This window comes from Ictalurus punctatus, chromosome 10 (genome assembly GCF_001660625.3).
Source record: "Ictalurus punctatus breed USDA103 chromosome 10, Coco_2.0, whole genome shotgun sequence".
Classification (NCBI taxonomy): Eukaryota; Metazoa; Chordata; class Actinopteri; order Siluriformes; family Ictaluridae; genus Ictalurus; species Ictalurus punctatus.
Window position 1 is genome coordinate 22,884,788 of NC_030425.2, and position 13,109 is coordinate 22,897,896.

The 13,109-nt window shown below is 37.5% G+C and overlaps 2 protein-coding genes across 2 annotated transcripts; both read right to left on the reverse strand.

Annotated features, from left to right (window-relative positions):
- Nucleotides 1-78: 78 nt before the first annotated feature.
- On the reverse strand, nucleotides 79-7,137 carry eif4a3 (eukaryotic translation initiation factor 4A3). Its single transcript, NM_001200670.1, is given in 12 exon segments — nucleotides 79-272; nucleotides 432-559; nucleotides 1,047-1,154; nucleotides 1,665-1,780; nucleotides 2,300-2,438; nucleotides 2,850-2,991; nucleotides 3,098-3,178; nucleotides 3,272-3,404; nucleotides 3,513-3,575; nucleotides 3,678-3,744; nucleotides 4,973-5,045; nucleotides 7,021-7,137. Coding segments are annotated over 12 exon segments (1,170 nt in total). The 5' UTR covers nucleotides 7,124-7,137; the 3' UTR covers nucleotides 79-255.
- Nucleotides 7,138-8,754: 1,617 nt separating this feature from the next.
- Nucleotides 8,755-11,709, reverse strand: rpl37a (ribosomal protein L37a). Its single transcript, NM_001200133.1, has 4 exons — nucleotides 11,691-11,709; nucleotides 10,713-10,841; nucleotides 9,027-9,109; nucleotides 8,755-8,923 (listed from the first exon to the last, which is right to left on the reverse strand). The coding sequence occupies exons 1-4, from the start codon at nucleotides 11,691-11,693 to the stop codon at nucleotides 8,860-8,862; spliced, it is 279 nt and encodes a 92-aa protein (NP_001187062.1). The 5' UTR covers nucleotides 11,694-11,709; the 3' UTR covers nucleotides 8,755-8,859.
- Nucleotides 11,710-13,109: the final 1,400 nt, after the last annotated feature.

Genomic DNA, 13,109 nt, shown 5'->3' on the forward strand with positions numbered 1-13,109 from the left:
GTGAGACTCAGGGATCTAAAATGATCAGACAATCTATTCCTGACTGCTATTTTCCAAATGAAGAGAGGTGAAAGGTTCCAACAAAGATTCTTTATTTACAAAACCTCTCAGTAAATACCTACAGAGAGCATCCCATCCATCAACAATATGAGTAACTTCTGTCTACATAAAAAGACCACAGTAAATAAAACTGAAGAAAAAAAAGACTAAATAAAAAGGGTTTAGATGATCCTGTGTTTCAGTCCCATAACAGCTTCAGATAAGATCAGCCACTGGGGGAGAAGGAAAAAAAAAAGTATACATCACAAAATGAACAGGCTAATATTAATGAAAGGTTTAGCATCATTTAGCAACTGAAAGACAGTCAGATATACACTGATATGCTGCAGAACTCAGTTTAAATGTATAGAGGAAGTTCACTGTAAACATACCGTTCATTGGCATTTCATCAATCTGTGTGGAATAGTACTGCTCAATATCACGGAGGATGCGGATGTCATCATTCTTTACAAAGTTGATTGCCACACCCTTACGGCCGTAACGCCCCGATCGTCCGATTCTGCACAGAGAGAGAGAAGCACCCGTTACACTCCTGGCTTCCACATCAATCGTTTTCACATCGTGTGCTGCATGACTGACTAGAGTACCGCACTCGATGATCCTGGACACTCCTTCCAAAAATGCTAAACAAACAAATCTCCTCACAGAAAACATCAACAATCAGATCTAAATGCATATGGATATGGTGAAGCATCCACTATGCAATTCCCTGTGTAAGATGTTACTACAGAAATGATAACAGATTAGACTGCATTGATATAAACGTGTGATTTGAATTACATCAGGCACTACTGTCAGATGTGCTGCTACAGAAGATCATTGAACACCTTGTGGCCAACCAGAATCAAGCATTCTACAGTGCTGTGATAAAAATGTATAATAACAAGGTGACAGGAGCAGAAGAGCAGGATGGTCTCTTGTCATACGGTGAATTAATAATCCTGGATTAAGAGCTCAAATAGAGGTTGATAAAGATGACTTCATACCTGTGGATGTACAACTCTCTGTTGTTGGGCAGGTCGTAGTTAATGATGAGAGAGACTTGTGGCACGTCCAACCCTCTGGCCCACACGTCTGTGGAGATCAGCACTCGGCTACCGGAACACACAAAATACCAAAACTTTATTACAGGGACTTATTTTCTTCACTGCATATTCAAAAATTTGCGATCTAACTGATGGCTGCTGATTCCAGATTTCCATTTTATCAACAGTTTTTCCAGACTGTTCTGTATGTGTGTGTATATATATGGTACGCAAACAGTGCTTCTAGCGCTGCCCTCAACTACAATTAATTCTTCTTAATCTTAAAGTAAAACCATATAATCAGACATATTAAGCCCTTGGTGGTGTAAAAAAACAAACAAAAAAATCCCTTAACTTCATTACACCATCAATTAATAAATGATCCTGTCTAACATGTTGCTCAGTTTAAGTAACTGTTAGGTGATACTAAATTTAAATTGAAATAATTTAGTAGATTAAAGAAACTCAGTACTGGCTAGAATTCATAAATGTGTTTCTTCCTAGAGTCAGTCATGAAGGAAGAGCATAAAGGCACCAGAATGGAAATCTGAAGCTCAGCTGATCAGGCTGATTTATTACCTGGCTCCAGATCGGAACTCCTTCATAATGGACTCTCTTTCTTTCTGGGGCATGTCTCCATGCATAGAGGACACGGTGAAGTTTGCCTCCCTCATCTTTTCAGTCAGCCAGTCCACCTACATAAAATAAAAACAGATATGGAATCATTAGGGGAATAAGGATTAAATATGGTAGACCTTCACATGATCTTAAAAATCTTTTGATCTGAGAGTGTATGATTAAATATTTGAAATTAGTGTTGTAGGACTCGGAGCAAAATATTCAGAAAAGCAGCCAATAAGTGTTGAGGCATAGGTGTGAACAAATTTAATCCTGTTTAAAAAGCATCTCAGGGAGATTCCTCAAGAAATCAGTTGAGAAAATGCTAAGAATACATTTCTGGAACTTCTAGGCAAAAGGGGGGTCTGCTTTGAAGATGCTAATTTTTTTTTTTTTTTTTGGATTCTGCAAGCTTCTGGATATACTGTCAACTGCATCACTGTATGGACTTACCAATAAAACCATGGCAACAGGAAATAAGTTATTAATAACTGCCCACAAATGACCAAGCAAGCAATCTGAGTGGAGCAAGACTGCCGACGTGAGCACGGCGTTATGTTTATGAATGCTTTAGAGTGTGGAAATGTGGTATTGACCTTTCTCTTGGTGTTGCAGAAGATGACCGCTTGTGTGATGGTCAGCGTATCATAGAGATCACACAGTGTGTCGAACTTCCACTCTTCTCTCTCCACAGCCACGAAGAACTGCTTAATTCCCTCCAGCGTCAACTCATCACTGCACACAGGAACGGCAAATTAAAAAATTGTCCCCTCAAAGAAGAAAATAGACAAGGAAACAAATAATGGAAAGTAGGATTGGGCGATATTACAAAAATATCACAGCAAAATTCGCAGGCCTGCAATACACAACATGGAACACGATGTATAGGTTTGCTCACAAATCGCCACAGTGTTGTGAAAATTAACTGATTTATTTTTTTCTTTATTTAAAAATCACTTTTATTTAGAAAATATAAGATATATTAAACATTGAAAAGGAAAAAAAGAAAAACAAAAAAAGTAAACGAACATTATACTTTTAAAAAGCTACTCAGTTTGTTTTTACACAATTTTTTTTATTTTATTATTATTAATCTAAATGTCAATTTTGTTTATTTCATAAAAAGATATGATACTCTTTCCTTACCGCTTGACCAGGATGCGGATGGGGTCAGTCATGAATTTGTTGGTCATCTCCAAGATCTCATGCGGCAGTGTGGCACTGATCAGAACCACCTGAGTAGCAGGAGGAAGGTACCGGTACACATCATAAATCTGCTCCTTAAAACCTGCACACAAAGATCAGACCAAATCTGAAGAACAGCCTACAGAAGTCTAGAGTCCAGCTCAGCTGAAACATCTAACAAGCAGCTTGTTCTGAAAAAACAATTCTACCTTTGTTAAGCATTTCATCAGCTTCATCCAGAACCAGCATCTTGATGGCACGTGTCCTCAGACTTCTCCGACGGATCATATCTGCAGGAGGAAATGAAAATGGTCATACCTCACCACCTTGACTCAAACTATATCAAAAGCACTTAATACTGCAATAAATATAAGAACAATTACCAAACACTCTGCCAGGGGTTCCTGCTACAACGTGCTGACCGTAATCAAGCTTCCTGATGTCCTCGCCCACGTTTGTGCCGCCGATACAGGCATGGCACTGGACGTTCATGAAGTCACCCAAAGCAAGAAGAACCTTTAAAACAGGATCAGCATTAAACACTGCATGAGGAAGCACTTTGGTGAATCTGAGACACTGTCCGATACATAACATTAACAATTAATATTTTAAAAATCTATTTACCTTTTGAATTTGCCCAGCTAACTCTCTGGTTGGAGCCAAAATTAGCGCCTGGGTCTCACGCACCTATCATTAGGGAGAATGCAAAGTGAGCAACAGATAAAGCGGTGCATCTGAGTGTCACACAAGTGGAAGACTACAGCGAAGCAGGGCAACATGTTTAACTACCTGAATGTCCAGACACTGCAGCACTGATACACAAAACGTGGCTGTTTTACCAGTACCAGACTGTGACCTGAGGGGGAACAAAAATAAAATCAGATGCTTGATATGAAATAGATGAAGCAGAAGTTTGCACCCTCTTAAATTAATTTGAATAGAGTGCTGTAAAAATGAGTCCTAAAACCCAGAAATGAGTTAGTATTTTTACACTTCTGGTTCAATAGTCCTAAAGTAAACAGGCTTTCTTTTTAATGGGTTTTTGCTTAAATGCCTGAAATAAGGTCTGCAGTTAACAAGTATAAGATATTTTCACGTATTATTCTACGACATAAAATACATCAGTAATACCCCACGCGTGATTTTGTTAAGCCTTTGCGTGTCTTGAAAAAGGAGGTCACTAACAAGTGGCTAAATGGGACTACAGAGGCTGTCGGGGAAATTAAACGTCATCACGTCGAACAGGAAAACTCATCTACTACAGCCTTGTTATGTTTATACTCACGCTCTTGCAAACTATCCAAACTCAAACTTTCCAACTTGTAGATTTATCAATTTATAGTGTTTTCTTTTCAAACTGTAGTGCTATAAAGCTTCATGGTAGTGACGTTGAAGTCATGCGACCATGGTGTACTTTGTTCATAGCCCACTTTTAACTCATTATGTCTGACGATCGTATTTAGGCTTGTTTAAAAAATTGTTTAAATGCAGATGCGGACAGGTTTTTGTTGTGAACATAAAGAGTCAACTGTTGGGAAAGTGTGCGGGGGGAGGTTCTGTGTTATTGTATCCATCACAGGACTGGGATATGCTGCTTCATTTTGAACCCAGACTTTCAAGGAGAGGTGTAACTTACAGTTCTCCACGTAGTCTGAGATTCAGGATTCTCCCTTCATTTTAATCATCTCTGAAGTAACTTGTAACTTACTATTTGAGTAGTCCTTTCATTGGATACCTTATTACTCAGGTAATTAACAACATTATTACTTTTACTGTTACTTGAGTAAATCTTTTTATAAGTAGTTTTACTTCTACGTGAGTAAAATTTTTGGCTACTCTACCCACATCTCTATCAGTTATAGAGGGTAGACATTTACGTCACTCTCACACCGGAACAGGCCCTTTTCTGTGTTTTCGTGGAATTCGCTATACACTAATGATGCTCTCTGTCTTTTTGCCACTTAGTGGGCATGACTGCGGCAAGTTCCACCCACCGTGAAGTCAGGTGCACACCCTCTATATAACTCAGTGTTTGATTTTAAAATAAACTGGGGGGAAAAAAACAAAACAAAAAAACAACTCACTGAGCAATGACATCTCTCCCCTTTATAATCTGCTTAATGGCTCTTTGCTGGATAGCTGATGGTTTCTCAAAACCTAAACAAAAAGCAGAAGTTTGCATTTTTTAGATTAGATCTCAAAAGATTAGGTGAACATGTGTTTAATCGTGACAGACACCAAAAAAATGTAGCACACTCACCTATAGGAAAACAAATAAGTAAAACATGTCCATGTTGTTTAAGACTTTAGAACCCGTTTGTGTTAATAACCAGAGACAACGAATTAAACCCACAGGGATAAATGAACACCTGCAGGTTTCATATAAGAACATATGAGGGGAGACACACACACACACACTGACTGCATTTACATGGACAGCAGTAATCTAATTATTGACTATACTCTGAGTAAGATAATATTGTGATTAAGGTGTTTGATGGTGTTTAAGGTGTATTAATGAGTTGCTTTTAGAATACTCCTTTCATGTACCCGTTAAACATGTTATAGAACATAGTTTGATTAACAACACACGTCATTACTTCACCGCGCCACTCCGTCCGACGTCCCTCCAGAATTTCACGTATCAACATACAGTTCGTCTTCGTTATGGTACCGTATACAGTTTTGGGCGTTTTTTATTTTATTTTATTATTTTTTTAAAATTACGAACGCTTCAAGTGCAGTTAATTATTTGTCATGCTATACGTGAGTAGCCGAGATACATGTTTCGGACGCAGTCGTGCTCTCTTTTTTACCGTAAAACGGTTGAGCACTGCCGTGTGTGATCGTGTCCTGTCGCATAATGCGGTGAAAACTCACAGGACATTAATAATGTGATTAAGGTGTTTATATGTCTGTAATACACGTTGATAATGCGACTAATACAGGAGTACTCTACATCTTAATTCGATTTGTGTTTACTTCGAGTATGACCTTAACAGGATTAAGGTAATTAAGAAATTGTTGTCCATGTAAACACACAGAATAATATTAGCTGCTGCTTTAACAGTGAAGCTTGAGCTGTGTTTAGCTAGCTAAATAAATCAGAATGAAGCTAGTGTCCTTACTACATTATTTTCCACACCTATATTCTAACAAATGCCGTCTCAACTGTCAGTACGTTTACATGGGCAACAATAATCCAATATTAACCTGATTAAAACAATACTCTGATTAAGAAACTAGCATGTAAACAGCCATTTTTAATTACCTTAATCTGATTAAAGTCATACTCAAAATAAACACAAATCGAATTAAGACGTGGAGTATTCCTGTTTTAGTCGCATTATAGAGGTGCATTACAGACATGTACTCACAATCGCATTACTAAGGTTGTGTGAGTTTTCATGGCATTTTGCGACAGGACATGTACACACACGGCAGTGCTCAACCGTCTTACGGCAAACAAGAGAGCACGGCTGCGTCCCAAACCGCGTACTTACCTACTATAGGCCTATATATAGTAGGCGAAATACATGTATCTCGGCTACTATATAGAAGGTAAGTACGCGGTTTGGAACGCAGCACACCGGCTTAAAGCAGTTGTCTATTAGCACGTATAGCATGACAAATAATTACTTGAAGCGTTCGTAATTGTTTTTTAATAAAAACACCCAAAACTGTATACGGTACCATAACGAAGACGAACTGTATGTTTATACGTGAAATTCTGGAGGGAACGTCGGATGGTGTTGCGCGGTGACGTAAATCGAACTATGTTCTAGAACATGTAAAACGGGTACATGAAAGGAGTATTTTAAAAGCGACTCATGCAAACACATGCTGTCCGTGTAAACGTAGTGTGTGAGATTAACCGGCGGTTGTCTGAATACGGGTGAGGGGAAAAATACGCCATCTTAACTTGCTAACTAGCAAACTAGCAACCTCAGGTTTCAAACAGAAAACAATATATTTTAAAATTATTCCAGCTAAATACCTCTCATGCAAATTAATGATGTGAACGTTCCATTACAACTACATTAGGGTAGAAATTCAGCTTTAATACAGCGGGTTGTTCAAAATAACGAAACGTTTGCTAGCGCTGGAGCAGGCCTCAATCCTCGGACTGTACCGTAAGCGTAGATCCCGCGGAGCAGGTCCTCCCGCAGACCCATCGTATCAAACGTCGGCGTAACATCGACCTCTTCACTGGTCTCAAACTCCACTTTGGTCATATCTTCTTCCTTCATGAGTCGCTTCCTTCCACTTGCAGGTGCCGCCGCCATGATTGTGAACCAAAGCTGTTAAACACTATGATATAAAACGTGCTAGTCCGCTCTAAACACGGAGAAGCCTGAAAAAAGAAACCCCGCGTGTATCGCGGAAGTGACGCGTAAAGCATGCGACAGCAGTGAAAATGATGTGTATGGTAGTGTAAACGAACAAAACATGCGACGATGTTAAACTAATTTAGAGATTTTTTAAAATGTTAAATCCCTAGAGATTTACTCAAAATAAAGTGCAATGCAATCTTTTGTCTTGCCACTCGAATATGTTTACACCCATATTCTGTTAATCTTTTTTTCCTGCTTCAAATACCTCTATTTTGTTGCCGTTTTCAATCACCTAAGATCAGAGGCAGCAGTTTCAGGCCATCTCTCCCGAATAAATTTTATTCTTCTGGACATCTTTGGATCTCTGTCTACTCGGGGTCTTTATGATCATCCCGTCTACAGTACCCCTGCCCAGGACCTATATGTTTAAAGCAGTGAAAACGTTCATGGGGTCTCCCAGAACAGATGGGCAACCTTGCCATAGTGAAACTCTCTCCTTACAAAAAGTCTAGTACTTTAGGCTATGACTTAAATAACACAGTGGTGCCTAGTGGTGTAAACTATATGGTGTGTACAGACAATTCTAGGGGTAGATTAGTGTGGGACTGAACATATTTTAATAAATCTAGTGAAATATTGGGCAAATCTACTAAGTAGCCTTAAAAGGCTTACACAGTAAACTGGTGTAAATTCATTTTAGTAATTTCTTTATGCTGGTCAGGGTCCTTATGTATCTGGAACCTAACCCATAAATATATTGCAAATAAACTGTGAATGACAAGTCTAACCCAAGGCATCATCTACATACACACCCTAGAAACGGTTTAGCAAATCTAATCCACATATAATCATGTTCTTAGATGGGACAAAACCCATGTAAATATGGGAAGAACATGAAACTCCAGAGATAGTAACCTGAGCTCAGGATCAAATCAGAGACCCTGGAGCTGAGGTGGCACTGCTACCCTCTATACCACCTGGCCTCCCAAAGTAGACAGTCTAAATTCAAGATATACACGAGTTTCAGAATAAGACCCTAAACCTTGGTCACAAATTAAACCTCTACATGGTTTTATAGACTTTTGAATAATTAAAAACAAGTTGTGCTTTAATGTGATTGACTACAATGGGTAACTGCATTACTGCGAGCTGTACATCCAATGTTGCATTAAAAAATATATATTTTTTATCCTAAGGGGCTTACCATTACACTGCAACCATCACAGCAAAGCAACATTTATCCCATTGGTACACAATTCTCCTTCCAATTAACTCCGTCCTGTTTACTATAACAGGTAATTATTAATTATACATATTTACATACATTAAACATTGTACCTTAAATTTCAACACTTTCAGATTAGACCTTATATTCATTTCAGTATATATAATATTGGATTTCTAAATGCCCATTGCAAAACAATCTTTACTTCAGATTTTTTAAAATCTGGTGAATAGAACTCGTCTTTAAATCAAGACAATTGTGGTCCATTTTTGGCTTTAATACAGAAAAAAAGAATCAGAAGCAAAATCTCGCTCAAGACTTAAATTTATTGTGGGATGTTCCAATGAACCACATGGAAAATGCAGAGTCCGAGACAAGGTGGTTTTAATCTGTACAAAAACAAAGTCCCAGTTTACTGGTCCTTCATCTCCTTCAGTCTCTTGATAGCAGACTTGACTGTGACAGCAGACGTTGTGCTGTGGAAGAGAATTAAAAAGGCTTTAATCAAAAAGGTAACAACTGTTACTGTTAAAGTTCTATAAATGCACATTTTATGAGAAAAACAATGCACATTCTTACTTGTATGTCCAGGCACCTCCAGCAACAGTTTTCATGCAGGAGCCACAGTGCCAGATGCCAACAGCTCGTCTCTTCATCTTGGTCTAAAACAGTAGGGGAAAGGAAGGAAGGAAAAAGACATGTATATGTAAGATGTGGATCTTTGGCTTACAATCAGTTACACTGAAATATAATTTAAGACCTCAAAGCCAAAAGCACTTATTTTTTTTATTCCACCACTCCTAGTAATAGATGCCAAGTGTTCAACTTAATTCTTGCCATTGTATTGCACTATATACTCAAATTCCGACTGTAGTACTACATGAGCAGATGAGAAAGGGACATAAAATATTACAAAATAAGTTACAAATATTTCCAAGGCACACTGAAAGAGGCTCTCAACAAGAACCAAGCTGTAAATATCATAAGCTGTGCGTGGTAAATAAAGCTTGATGTAAATGTTCCAGAACATATTTCCTCTGAAATGTGGGTGCAAGGTAGCAACTCAAAACCAGGGTAAAAATCTACAAACTTGTTTTAAAAGATCAAAAAATATGAGACTGTAGTTCTCCACACCTATTCTAAAGATGGCAGTGAATGACAAATTTGAAAAATGGACAAAGATTGGCCAAACAATCTGGTACTCCTGGGAAAGAGAAAAGAAAAAACCCTTTTACTTCTATCAACTGAGGATCTTAAACTGTTCAGAGGATGAAAAGACAAGTTAAAAAGAAAAAGGTTGACACAGACACTGGAGAACGTTTGTATCCAAGTCAGAAAGTGAGATGCAACTTTTTAACTATTTAAGTCAGTTTCTGGATTAATACATTAACATATATTTGACCTTTTTGTTATGAGTGGTATAAGTTAAACCTCTTGCTCTCAACTTGCAGGTCAGCTTTCAGCACTGCAGCAGAGGCTTTTGAATAACAAGTCATGAATCATTATATCCAGGGCTCTTGCTCTTAGACTTTCCTTGTAAAAGAAATCCAGATCTTTAAGATCTTTTCCAAATTTAACAGTTTCTTGTTACTCCAAAAAGTTCAAAAAAAGTTTAGATTTGACATGCTTTACAGCTAGTGATGTACTGAGCTGAAGCTGAGTACTGTATACCACATAATATTGGCCAATAACACTAACTCAGGATCGGGTCAGGACTGATGTATTTTATGCTGAGAGCGCAATATATTGACCAACACAAACATGCACAGGGATACAGGACAAGAATTGTAATGCATACCACCAACACATCTACTAGTTTTTTAAGCTTCAACTTTACAACTTACAGACATGTCGATTAAAAAAAAAAAGAAAGAAAGGAAAAAAAGTCATGTCAGCACAGATATGAATGATGCATCCAAGGTGGACAGGTTCTTTTGTAATTTGGTTAGGTTGATTAGAGTTTCAGTTTGTATTCATTGATGCACTTTCTAAATAAATAAATAAAAATACAAAATTACACCCTACCACTATTTGAACACAGACTTCTCTCTCATAAGTACTAACTTCTGATTAGGACTGCATACAAGAGGACATCAGGATCAGGATGTGCCAATACTTGGCACTCCTAAAGAGACATTGCATCTTGGTGAATCCTGGATTAATGCATTTAACGATTCCATTCTGTTCTAGCCCTGCACAAGACCACTGAGTTCTCACCATGAACCAGCCATAGCATTATTTCAGTAATCCTCTTTGACCACTCACCTTGCCACAGAAGGAGCAGGTGTACTTGGCGTGCTGGCTGATCTCAATCTTTTTCACCATCTTCCTGAGCGAGGCACCATAACGGGTACCGTATTTCCCAACAATTCCCACCTTCTTGGTGCGCTTGGCCTGCACACACAAGCAGCAAAGAAATAGTAAAATTAAAACCAATAGTTTGCTTATTTACTTAACTTCAAACTTAAATCACTTTGATGGTTACAACATGAGTAGAGTTAAGTGTGAATCCTGTACATTTTTTTTTTTTTATAGAAATATTTTTAGACACTGATAGACTGGACAATTACAGTACATAAGTAAGGAATAAGGATACAATGGGTAGTGCTGTGTTGCAGGGTGTGATTACCAGTCTGACAGGACATCCTTATGTATTAAAAATTACTATTTTAATTTATTACCAAATGACAGATTATTCTTTTTTTTAGCCATTCTATTTCCACATTTGACTAGTTGCATTATAACAGCTATAAACAGTCACAGCGCTTGGCTATATTAAAATGTATTTTAAGTGTTTATAAATGAACACACAGAGCAAATAAGTCAGGAAGACATTACCACTCTATCCAACAACCTTGCTAACTACACATAGCTGCTACTAACTTAGCAAACATTAGCTAGCTAGCTACAATGCCATCATAAATACGTTCCAAACATCGTGTGGACTTAAATATATATATTTGTAATTTTTTTATTTTATTTTTATTAATTCTAAAGAAAGCCTTATTTCGAGGTTATAGCCACCGTTAAAGACTCGGACCGCAGAATATAGCAACCATAAGAGCTCTTCCAGGGGCAAATGTTTAAGTACAAAATACAAACGAAAAACATTTCTTTATTAAAAACTATTAGTCTGAAAGCCTTTCGCACACTTTGTAGAGCAGGATAATGAATGAACGCGGGACATTTTCAACACGATGGATCAGATTTAGGTGGATTATTCCACAGGAGACAGTCACTCACCATTTTAGCAGAAGAGGTGCGAAGCCAAAGAGGGAGGACCAAGTGCGCATGCGCGATTTACCATACACGACCGCGGGGGATTCTGGGATATTGGAGGACCGACTAGTTAGGAATGACTGATAGCTATTGAAATAATTAAATATCATGAATATCATTCAAAAAGACTCCTTTTGTATTGAGGAGTCAAGCTATTTATGCAGTATTGTTTTGGTATTATTATTATTATTAGTGGGGTTTTTCTATTTAATTTTAGTATTATTATTACTATTATTTATTTATTTATTTTCCCTGCAAAGCTACTGCCCACACTCCATTCCAGTAGGTGGCGGTAATGCACCTTTAGTGGTTTGTCAACCGCCATTAAAAACAAGAAGAAGAAGAAGAAGAAGAAGAAGAGTCTTAACTGTGGATGTTAATAGCGACCAAAAAGTAAATACTGCACAGACAATACTTCAGCATGTTGCAAAAATATGTAAATATTACAAACAAAAACAAGGAATTGAAACATTTCCGACTTCCGACACTTTTTTAAAGCTAATATCTATTTGTAATACCACTTTTTCTTTGCATTTGTGTTAACTGTCAAGTTTTGCCTGTTCTTTTGTGTTACTTTTGTCAACTTGTGCTTCATGTTTTTGTTAGTCTTTGATATATTTTTAGCCATTGAGGATGATTGATAAAATACAGACCTACTGTTGCGTAAATGAAACAATGTTCTTTGTGCAAACACTAAATTTTAAGTTTAAACCTAATTTATACACGTTTGGTTATTTTATCCACTAACATTCAAATCACTTTGTATTTATACCTAGTTGACTGTAGTTCATCTGGACCATCATTGATATTATTATTATAGATATTATTTGGCAGTGGATCATTCCCACTACAGCAGTCTGTGCTGCGCTACGAGTGTACCAGGTACAACAGTGTTGCAGATTTTTTTTTTTTTTAAATAACACTTTACACTTACTGACCCTCTTAGACATACCTACATTCTTTGTCCAGCTTAGGCTATATAGTTAATTTTTTTTGCACAATTTGTATTGATCATCATCTATCTCTTCTTTAGTATCACTTTCTGACCACAGGATTGTTATTGGCTGGGTATTTTTGGTTGGTGGATTGTGTCTTCACACCAAACACTGAAATGTTAAAAAACCCTGAAGCACTGCTCTGCCTGATACTCATACCAGTGAAACACACGTTACTGTTATGTGCTTGTTAACCTAGCTAGTTCTCAAAGTGGGGTCAGAGGACCTCCAGGGGTCCATGAAACATAACCCACAGAGTCTGTCATCTTCTAATTTTATGACAGTGGTGGAAACCACAGCTTACCATTATCAAAGTTATTATGCCTATAAATAATGTCAATTGGAATGTAATGTTCTGTGTGTGGAAAGGTCATAAATAAATAAACTC

Coding starts and splice junctions, on each gene's coding strand:
- rpl37a (NM_001200133.1), bottom strand. Junction 9,110..10,712: donor CCTGCTCCTTCTGTGGCAAG/GTGAGTGGTCAA, acceptor CTACTGTTTTAG/ACCAAGATGAAGAGACGAGC. Junction 8,924..9,026: donor GGAGGTGCCTGGACATACAA/GTAAGAATGTGC, acceptor TCTCTTCCACAG/CACAACGTCTGCTGTCACAG.